The sequence below is a fragment of the Nicotiana sylvestris genome, chromosome 12, assembly GCF_000393655.2.
Source record: "Nicotiana sylvestris chromosome 12, ASM39365v2, whole genome shotgun sequence".
NCBI classification, from domain to species: domain Eukaryota; kingdom Viridiplantae; phylum Streptophyta; class Magnoliopsida; order Solanales; family Solanaceae; genus Nicotiana; species Nicotiana sylvestris.
In genome coordinates this window covers 122,223,650-122,235,425 of record NC_091068.1, presented here as the reverse complement: position 1 = coordinate 122,235,425, position 11,776 = coordinate 122,223,650, and the positions used below count along the sequence as shown (strand labels likewise).

The following is an 11,776-nucleotide window of genomic DNA, read 5'->3' as shown; positions in this document are numbered from 1 at the left end:
ACCTGGGTGATTATACTGATATTGATATGAGGTCGAGGGCCTAGATTTGATGCCACGAGATGGCTTGATATTGTGCTTGGGTTGTATGAGCCCCTTTGGAGTCTGCACACACCTCTAGTGAGCGCCGTCGATGATAAATAAATGGATGGCTCGGGCTGACGCCGCAGTGGGTACTAGAGTGTACCATCATATGCATTGCATTGCACTCATGCATTTGTTTTTATCTGTTATACCTGTCTCAGTATTTGGTACTCTGACTTAATTGACTTGTTGCTTCACTATTTGTTGTTCTAAACTGCCAGTTATAGTTTACTTTGTATTTTTCCATGATTTCTTATTCTCAGCCTTTATTTATGTTTATTACTCACTGGGTCGGAGTACTCACATTACTCCCTGCACCTTGCGTGCAGATCCAGGTACACCACAGGCTGAGTGAGGATTTGTTTAGCTGAACAGCAGTATCCGGGAGTATTGAGGTAGCTGCATGGCATTCGCAGCCTCGATCTCTCCCTTCTATCTCTATCTTTTATTCCGTATTTTTCCTAGTCAGACTTGTAATAGGTGGATATTCTGAATTAGAGGCTCATATTCGTGACACCGGATTCTATTGGGCTATGGTGTGGTATTTTAATTGAACTTCCGCAAATTTTATTATTAATTATACACTTGAATGTAATGACTTAGTAAATTCTCTGTGATATTTATCTATAATCTGAATAAGAATTTGGGATAATGTTATTGAATGGTCGGGCTTGCCTAGCAGTGTGTTGGGCGTCATCATGACCGGGGTTGGGATCATGACAAATACACTTAAGCAACTTCAATCTACAATACAACATTCAATAGGGCCAATATTATTAATAAATTCCATAAGTTATGCCATTTAGGCCTATTATCAAATGCCTTGTAGGTATAGATCTCTATACCTCATAACTATAGTATTGGTTCATCCAACTATCACCATTAACCAACAATTTATTCCACCATCATTACTAACCAATTTATAACATCCAACAACATATGTATGACCATCCATTCACACCCAACCAACAAATCTTATCAAATAATCACCTTTCAATCTCTACCATAATTATGTATTTATATTGGGAACTTATGGCTTCCAATCACCACACCAAGAGTTAAAATACTTAATTCATAATCATATTCCCATAATATAACCATATATGTAAGTCTAAGGGTGTAGGATTTACCTTTTGAAAGAAATCTTGCAAACCCTCCTTTGAGTTCTTGAAGGAATTTCTTGACTATCTATGTGTTTCATGAGTAGATTTCATCAATACTAATGTAGGAATGATGGAATTTTACACCAAGTTAATGGAGATTAAATACCTTGAAGATGAGAGGGGTTGGAGGTCTTGAGAGAGTGGAGGAAGACCCTAAGAGTCGTCCAAAAGAAATGGGAGAAAATGAATTCTGAAATTGTGTTTATAAGCCCAGATTTTGGATGCTACCTCGGATGCTTCGCATCCCCACATCACTCCTCTTAGGAGCTCAGATGCTGACCCGGATGCTTTGGCAGCACTTCACTGCCAGCTCCTCTTTTTGGATGCTGCCTCGGATGCTTTGCATCCCCGCAACCCTCCGCTAGCTTTTGGTAATTTGGTCATAACTTCTTGTAGGAAAGTCCAAATGACAAACGGTTTGAAGCGTTAGAAACTAGACTCAAAGGCCTTGCATTTGATTGGTTGTGAATCATCTAAAACCTTATATATCTTTAGATATTCTCGTCAAAAGTGTGGTCTTGTGTATACTCATTTGGAATTTTAGTCTATCATGTAATTTTTCAACTTGGCTTAGACTTATACGCTTATTAACCTATCCAATTGATATCCAATATATCATGAATCCTTATTTGCACACAAAATAAAATAATTATCCTACCTTGGCACCGCGAAATCTTAAATTACTTAGCAAAATTTCCCGGGGCTTTACATTCTCCCCCGCTTAGGATCATTCGTCCTCGAATGATAATTGGAGTCAATCCGCAAATACTTAGTATAACTTATCTCTTTTCTCACATATATTTAACTCCCAAACTTTGACTAACTTCCAAATATTTTAGAAATTTCGGCAGAGTTTCCCTTGTAACTGGGCCTATCCACCTGTTAGAGAATCCCAGAAACATATCCTATCAACATATACATAATCCAAAGATGCAACATAATATAAAATGATGCCAACTGTGGCCCCATAAGCAATGCATTTCTAGAAAAGAAACACTATTATCATCAACTAACCATGTGATACAACTTCATAGAACTACTTCATTGCTATTCAAACAAACGGGGGTACTTCCTTCTCATTTCTTCCTCAGCTTCCCAAGTGTCTTTGCCAATTTGCTGGTTTTGCCATAATACTTTCACGGAGGCAATTTCTTTGTTTCTTAACTTTTGGACTTGCCTATCAAGGATGGCAACTGGAATTTCTTCATACGATAATTCTTCATTAACCTCAATAGACTCAACTGGCACAATAGTGGATAGATCTCCCACTACCTTCTTCAACATAGACACATGGAAGACCGGATGTACCAACGACATCTCGGGTGGCAGCTCAAGCTTATATGCCACCTGACCGATCATCTGAATGATTGTGTATGGTCCGACATACCTCGGACTTAATTTCCCTTTCTTCCCGAATCGCATGATGCCCTTCATGGGGGAAACCTTCAAAAATACCCAATCATCTTCTTTGAACTCCAAATCTCTACGACGAATGTCCGAATAAAACTTTTGACGACTCTGAGCAGTTTTCAACCTCTCCTTAATAATCTTGACTTTCTCTATGGCCTGATGCACGAGGTCCGGCCCTATCAATTTTGCTTCTCCAACCTCGAACCACCCAATGGGAGACCTACATCTCCTACCATACAGTGCCTTGAATGGTGCCATCTAGATACTAGCATGGAAGTTGTTGTTGTAAGGAAACTCTATGAGGGGTAAATGATCATCCTAACTACCTTTAAAATCAAGAACACAAGCACGCAACATATCCTCAAGCATCTGAATGGTCCGCTCTACCTGCCCATCAGTTTGTGGATGGAAGGCTATACTAAGATTTACTTGAGTACCCAAACCTTGCTGAAATTTCTTCCAAAAGTTTGTCGTGAATTGAGCCCCTCGATCTGAATGATTGAGATTGGAGTGCCAGGCAAACTGGCTATTTTTTCGATATAAAGTTGAGCATATTATTCCGTTATGTCAGCAGATTTGACTAGCAAGAAGCATGCTGATTTCGTGAGTCGGTCCACGGTTACCCAAATTGAGTCAAACTTGCGCATAGTGCGCGGTAATCCTACCACAAAATCCATATTGATCATTTCCCATTTCAATATTGGAATTTCTATGCTTTGTAAAAAAATCCTCCAGGCCTTTGATGTTCAGCCTTCACTTGCTGACAGTTCGAACATTTTGCCACAAAGTCCGCCACATCCCTTTTCATGTTATTCCACCAATAAACTTCTTTGAGATCATGATACATTTTTGTAGAACCTAGGTGTACGGAATACCTAGAAGTATGAGCTTTTGCCAAAATCCTTTCCTGAAGACCATCACTATCTGGAACACATAGGCGCCCTTGGCACCGTAGGGTACCATTATTAATGCCAAAAGAAAAAGTTGTGGTCATGGGTTTATGAATTCCCTCCTTCAGCTGTACCAACAATACATCGTTGTATTGCTTCTGTTTCACTTCTGCCACAAGTGACGATTCAACCCTGCTTTGCATAATTTCCCAACCTTCACTAGATTTCACAAGACGAACTCCCAAAGTAGCCAACTAGTGAACCTCCCTAGCCAACGGCCTTTGACATACCTCCAAGTGAGCTAAACTATCCATAGATTTCCAGCTAAGAGCATTTGCCATGATGTTGGGCTTTTCCTAGGTGATATTGAATATCGAGGTTGTGGTCTTTGAGTAACTCAAGCTGTCTTCTCTACCTTAGATTCAACTCCTTTTGTTTGAAAATGTATTGAAAGCTCTTGTGGTCCGTAAATACATCCACGTGTACCCTATACAAATAATGTCGCCAAATCTTTAGTGCAAACACCACTGCCGCAAGCTCTAAGTCATGTGCTGCATAGTTATTTCCATGATTCTTAGTTGCCTAGAGGCATAAACTTTCACCTTAACACGTTGCATCATTATTGGAACATCTTTATCATATTTTTCTTACATAAGACCTCCCACAAATTGAGTTCAACAATAATTTCCCTGATATAGTTACAATCTTCTGTGAATACTTGCAACTAACTCTTCCAAATCCTCAACAAAAGACATTGCTGAATGAGTTTTCTTATAGAACCTTCTATTTAAAATGAATAACATCTTCTAGCCTGCGCAAACACCTTAATATCATCAATATGCATGACATTGCATCAAATCTAATGTAACATTGTGCTCAGACCTTTCCTGGTCAACCTCTTTCCTCCTTGTGTGCCTTATAGTATTTAAGAATCCATTTCACTTTCCCTTGTGAACATTCTCGTGATCTCTCTTTACTGTTCAACACTTCCCAAAACACATATCAACACCCTTCATACATATTTAATTCAGAAAGCACCACTGGCCCGAACAATATGTTGGTACCATCTTTTCTTTCTAACTGGAATATTCATTCCCATTCTATTTTGCTTATAATGCATAATTGATGGCCTTATTTTGCCACACACTTGTCTACCTCCCGTGAACTTGTAATATCATTGTGACTGGTTTAATGAGTTTATCATACCACAACTTCACCACCAGTAGCCTCACTTTCCATGATATGTAGACATGAACTATCTCTAGCTCCTTTAGTTACCATTCAGTGTCACCCAAGTCGGTAGCATTACGATTAGTCCTTTATATCTTCTAAATGGCATAAGTTATGGAATTTATTACTAATATTGGCCCTATTAAATGTTGTATTGTAGATTGAAGTTGCTTAAGTGTATTGAATCATTATAGTATCATTAAGGGGCAAATTTCAGGTATGTATGGCTAAAACCCCATCTTTTAGAAATCGAGCTTCATCGATGTTTGTGTGAATATGGTAAGATTAAAGTTGAATTGTTGCATCGATTGTTATTTTACGTGAATTGGTGTTGTAACCTTATATGCATGAAACTTGTGTCTCAACATGATCAACGTGCTATCTTGATAACTTGAAAGGGGCAAAAGATATGAATTATGTATTGAAATGCTTAGACCTTAAATTGAGATTGAAGTTGCATATAATGTATCATCTATGTGAAGTCTTATCTATGCTCACAATATAAATTGCTCTTGTGTGCACCTACTGTCCTAAATGGCAAATCTAACATTGAAATTGATATCGATGTGAAATGTGGAGGAAAAGAGTTTGAACTATGAAATGTGGCCTAGTGCCAAGTATGATGTGGAATTGTGGCCCCAAGTGCCGGTAAACTAATACATGCGTAACCAAAGATTGGAGTGAGAGGAATAATGGAAAATGGTAACGTCTCGGGGAGGCGGCTTAGCTGATCGGGCCGTGATCGGACGCCATGATATATACACATGGTGGTAATGTATTGATGATTGATGATTGAAATTGGAAAGTGTGAATGAAATAATGGTAACGTCTCCGGGAGACGGCTTAGCCGATCGGGCCGTGATTGGACTCCGCTCAAAGAAGCGGTGGCAAAGTGAATAATGATGCAACAGTGTGGGATGCTCCAATCTAAAAATTCAGAAACTATGTGAAAATCATGTGAACCTTCTTATATTGTTGACATGGTGCTTATTTGAAACCTGGTTGTCTTTATGATTTCCTCTTTATTCTTGTATGAAAGTTATTTCTAACTAGATGGTGTTTAGTTATACATACTAGTGCTATTCGATGGCACTAACGTCCCTTTTGCCGGGGGCGCTATGTCTTTAAATGGATGTAGGTGTTTCTATAGCAGGAAGTGTTGGTCGCAGCTAGTGCCGCATCATCCCTTCAGCTGATTTGGTGAACCCCACTTCGTTTCGGGGTCCTGTTTCATCTGTTTATCATGTACATTGTATTTGAGGTATAGCTGGAGCCTTGTTACCGGCATTTTCATATAAATCTTCAGTGTTATTGAGGATATCTGCTCTGCATCTCCCGCTCGATCTCCCTGATAGCCTCCTCCAGGGGGCCAACCTCTCCATTGCACTTTCACTGAAGCTATATCCTTTGACCTCAACTTTCGAATCTGACGACCCAAAATAGCTACTGGCTCCACATCATAAGTCAAATCATCATCCAACTGAACTATGCTGAAATCCAAAACATGAGACGGATCCCTAATATACTTCCAGAGCATACAAACATGAAATACTGGATGCACACACGACAAGTTGGGTGGCAAAGCAAGCTCATAAGCTACCTCCCTAATCTTCCAAAGCACCTCAAAATATAAGGATTGGGGAGGTGTCTTATGAGCTTACTTTGCCACCCAGCTTGTCGAGTGTGCATCCGGTATTTCATGTTTCTATGTTACGGAAGTATATTTCATGGAAATGCCGGCAACAAGGCTTCGGCTATACCTCAAATACAATGTACATGATAAACAGATGAAATAGGACCCCGAAACGAAGTGGGGCTCACCAAGTCAGCTGAAAGGATGATGTGGCACTAGCTGCGACCAACACTGCGTGCTATAGAAACACCTACATCCATTTAAAGACATAGCGCCCCCGGCAAAAGGGACGTTAGTGCCATCGAATAGCACTAGTATGTATAACTAAACACCATCTAGTTAGAAAGAACTTTCATCCAAGAATAAAGAGGAAATCATAAAGACACCAAAGTTTCAAATAAGCACCATGTCAACAATATAAGGAGGTTCACATGATTTTCACATAGTTTCTGAATTTTTAGATTGGATCATCCCACACTGTTGCATCATTATTCACTTTGCCACCGCTTCTTTAAGTGGAGTCCGATCATGGCCTGATCGGCTAAGTTGTCTCCCGGAGACGTCACCATTATTTCATTCACACTTTCCAGTTTCAATTATCAATAGATTACCACCATGTGTATATATCATGGCATCCGATCACGGCCCGATCAGCTAAGCCGCCTCCTCGAGACGTTACCATTTGCCATTATTCCTCTCACTCCCATCTTTGGTTACACGTGTATTAGTTTACCGGCACTTGGGGCCACAATTTCAACATCATACTTGGCATTAGGCCACATTTCATAGTTCAAACTCTTTTCCTCCACATTTCACATCAATATCAATTTCAATGTTAGATTTGCCATTTAGGATAGTATGTGCACACAAGAGCAATTTATATTGTGAGCATAAATAAGACTTCACATAGATGCACATTATATGCAGCTTCAATCTCAATTTATATTGTGAGCATAAATAAGACTTCACATAGATTCACATTATATGCAGCTTCAATCTCAATTTAAGGTCTAAGCATTTCAATACATAATTCATATCTTTTGCCCCTTTCAAGTTATCAAGATAGCACGTTGATCATGTTGACAGATCTTTCACGCATATAAGGTTACAACACCAATTCATGTAAAATAACAATCGATGCAACAATTCAACTTTAATCTTACCATATTCACACAAACATCGATGAAGCTCGATTTCTAAAAGACGGGGTTTTAGCCATACATACCTGAAATTTGCCCCTTAATGATAGTACAATGATCCAATACACTTAAGCAACTTCAACCTACAATACAACATTCAATAGGGCCAATATTAGTAATAAATTCCATAACTTATACCATTTAGAAGGTATAAAGGACTAACCATAATGCTACCGACTTGGGTGACACTTAATGGCAACTAAAGAAGTTGGAGATAGTTCATGTCTACATATCATGGAAAGTGAGGCTACTGGTGGTGAAGTTGTGGTATGATAAAATCATTAAACCAGGCACAATGATATTACAAGTTCACGGGAGGTAAACAAGTGTGTGGCAAAATAAGGCCATCAATTATGCACTATGAGCAAAATAGAATGGGAATGAATATTCCAGTTAGAAAGAATTTATGACCCTCTAACAAGTATAAAATCCTTTTACAAATATACTCTTAGTTTCTAGGATCTTTGACCCTATCGTTCACATTGCCCTGTATGAAGAATTTACCTTCCTTAACCTTCCACCCGTTTTTTTTTGGGGGGGGGGAGGGGGGGTACTAGTGTTCTATCATTAGCATATCATTCCAAATAATCACGTTATCCATTATCACTTTTTTAGACTACGCATGTCTTCAAAAAAATACTCAAACATTATAGCTACATGGTCCTACTCTTGTTTCATTGTATTTAAGTAGCCTCACCATGGCCCATCCTCCCCCACTTCCGGCGAATGTCCCAAATTTCGACACAAGTCTTGAATTTAGCAACTTGAGGAACATATGTCTCATGTCTCTTGCCCTTGTGTATATGTTCAACTATTTGGGAGATTTATGTCTCCAAGGTATTAACCTCATAAGTTCTTTGCTCTTATTTAGCCACACGGGCTTGGGATTCCAATTCCTGATATCAATGTCCTTTAGGAGTGTAACACAACTTTATACACTTATGGGATTCTTATAACATTCGTAGCACAAGGGTCTTCTCATTATGGGTTCAATTGACTCTCATTTCATGACTTCTTATCTCCCGTGAGAGATCTACATGTTTGTCATTACTCTCCTGGTCATGTCTCCCATATATCACGTGCTTATATAACAAGTTTTCATTCACACCTTAGGATCATTTACATACTTCCCACACTACCCACAGGTGCTATTCAAGCTTACATATCACTTATCAATCCAATGTTTATTTGGAGGTGGTAATCATTTTAATACTTTTCTCGAATAAAGTATGCTTCTAGTACTATGTACGTATCTCATATATTCGTACCATTCGTTCAACACGATAAATGTGTCATCTCCTTAATATTCAGGCCTTTGCCCATTTGTCATGTCATATGACAACATTACTTGGAATAGACAAATGATTATTTAAACTTACCTTGAACCTTAAAGCACGTGTTATAAGACAATCTCATAGTCAAGCTCTATCGCACGATCTGGAGTGTGAAGAAGGGTAACATTCCTAAATGTCCATGCAGCCTCCATCTCATAGATGTGGTCAACAACATACTGATAAGAAGGACTCTACTAGATACGGCTCCGAGACATCTTAGGACACTTTAAAACCTTAGGCTCTGATACCAAGTTTGTCACGCCCCAAAACCGAAGAGCGCGACTGGCGCTCAACAGAGTAAACCCGACTGAGCAAGCCTGTTAGATTTCATTCTACCCAAAGTCATCCTTGAATAAAGAAGAGATATACTCCATTATTCAAACTCTAAAAATATTTCAATAACAACTTTCACTTTGGTTCCATTAGCAGTTTCAATCATAGTATCCAAAATATGACAATTTTTAAAGATATGAAGGAGGACATATTTGCCAAATACCAATATTTTCAATTTAATTCCTGATACCAAACACCACCCACAACTTGTCTACGGAGCCTCTAAGTAAAACTGAAGATTTATATGGAAATGCCAGCAACAAGGCTCCGGCTATACCTCAAATACAATGTACATGATAAACAGATGAAACAGGACCCTGAAACGAAGTGGGGCTCACCAAGTCAGCTGAAAGGATGACGCAGCACTAGCTGCGACCAACACTTCCTGCTATAGAAACACCTACATCCATTTAAAGACATAGCGCCCCCGACAAAAGGGACGTTAGTGCCATCGAATAGCACTAGTATGTATAACTAAATACCTTCTAGTTAGAAAGAAATTTCATACAAGAATAAAGAGGAAATCATAAAGATAACAAAGTTTCAAATAAGCTCCATGTCAACAATATAAGGAGGTTCACATGATTTTCACATAGTTTCTGAAATTTTAGATTGGAGCATCCCACACTGTTGCATCATTATTCACTTTGCCACCGCTTCTTTGAGCGGAGTCCGATCACGGCCCGATCGCCTAAGCCATCTCCCGGAGACATTACCATTATATATCATGGCGTCCGATCACGGCCCGATCGGCTAAGCCGCCTCCCCGAGACGTTACCATTTTCCGTTATTCATCTCATTTCACATATATCAGTTCATAGGCACTTGGGGCAACAATTATCACATCATACTTGGCACTAGGCCACATTTCATAGTTCAAACTCTTTTCCTCCATATCTCACATCAATATCAATTTCAACATCAAGCCATTCAACCCAAGATGTCAAGTACACATGAGAGGAATCATGAATCATGGGCATATACAATATTTCGGAAATCATACACCTCAAGTTTATTAGCAATGGAACTTTAAACACAACGGATTCTTCCAAAAGGGAGGGGACACACCAAACCACAATAGAAACACACATCAAAAGCCTAAACAAGCAATTACACTAATTATTCTTGAATTATTCTTTTCCAATCATGACAATATATTATTTCAACATCGAAGTATGTAACCACTTGGATCATATTGAATGTACTCATAAGGTAAAACATTATCTCAAACAACCGCTTATGGGCATAAATTGTGTACAAAGCCTTTAGGACACTTTATAATTGAAGTCATTTATGAAAATCAGAGTCAAGGCTCATTTCATAATCTGTTTCATGTTTTCTCATGGCATAGGCATCACCACGAACAATTATAATTCAAGTTATCGGCACCTTGGCCACACTCATTTTCCCAAATTCATTTGATTACTTCATGCATCTCTATACACATAGGATTTCACATAGTTGGCAAAATCTATGCAGCTCAAATCTCAATTTAAGGTCTTAGTATATCAATACATGATTCATATTCCTTGCACCCTTCTTAAGTTATCAAGAATAGCACATTGATCATATTAGAATACATCTTTCACAAATATAAGGTTACAACACCAATTCATGTAAAATAACAATCGATGCAACAATTCAACTTTAATCTTACCATATTTACACAACCATCAATGAAGCTCGATTTCTAAAAGACGGGGTTTTAGCCATACATACCTGAAATTTGCCCCTTAATGATACTACAATGATCCAATACACTTAAGCAACGTTAATCTACAATACAACATTCAATAGGGCCAATATTAGTAACAAATTCCATAACTTATGCCATTTAGGGATATTATCAAACGCCTTGTAGGTATAGATCTTTACACCTCATAACTATAGTATTGGTTCTTCCAACTATCACCATTAACCAACAACTTATTCCACCATCATTCCTAACCAATTTATAACTTCCAACAACATATGTATGACCATCCATTCACAACCAACCAACAAATCTTATCAAATAATCACCTTTCAATCTCCACCATAATTATGTATTTATATTGGGAACTTATGGCTTCCAATCACCACACCAAGAGTTCAAATACTTAATTCATACTCATATTCCCATAATATAACCATATATGTAAGTCTAAGGGTGTAGGATATATCTTTTGGAAGAAATCTTGCAAACCCTCCTTTGAGTTCTTGAAGGAATTTCTTGACTATCTATGTGTTTCATGAGTAGATTTCATCAATAATAGTGTAGGAATGATGGAATTTTACACCAAGTTCATGGAGATTACTTACCTTGAAGATGAGAGGGGTTAGAGGTCGTGAGAGAGAGGAGGAAGACACTAAGAGTCGTCCAAAAGAAATGGGAGAAAATGAATCCCGAAATTGTGTTTATAAGCCCAGATTTGGGATGCTGCCTCGGATGCTTCGCATCCGCACTTCACTCCTCTCAGGAGCTCGGATGCTGACCCGGATGCTTTGGCAGCACTTTACTGCC

The 11,776-nt window shown here is 38.6% G+C and overlaps 1 protein-coding gene across 1 annotated transcript; it reads right to left on the bottom strand.

Moving 5' to 3' along the window:
- Nucleotides 1-3,363: 3,363 nt before the first annotated feature.
- Nucleotides 3,364-3,747, bottom strand: LOC138883643 (uncharacterized). The gene has a single exon (XM_070164338.1). The coding sequence runs from the start codon at nt 3,745-3,747 to the stop codon at nt 3,364-3,366; it is 384 nt and encodes a 127-aa protein (XP_070020439.1).
- Between the last annotated feature and the right edge of the window lie 8,029 nt (nt 3,748-11,776).

Bases quoted from the DNA above. Each gene is read 5' to 3' on its own strand.
- LOC138883643 (XM_070164338.1), bottom strand. From the start codon at position 3,747: ATGCAAAGCAGGGTTGAATCGTCACTTGTGGCAGAAGTGAAACAGAAG.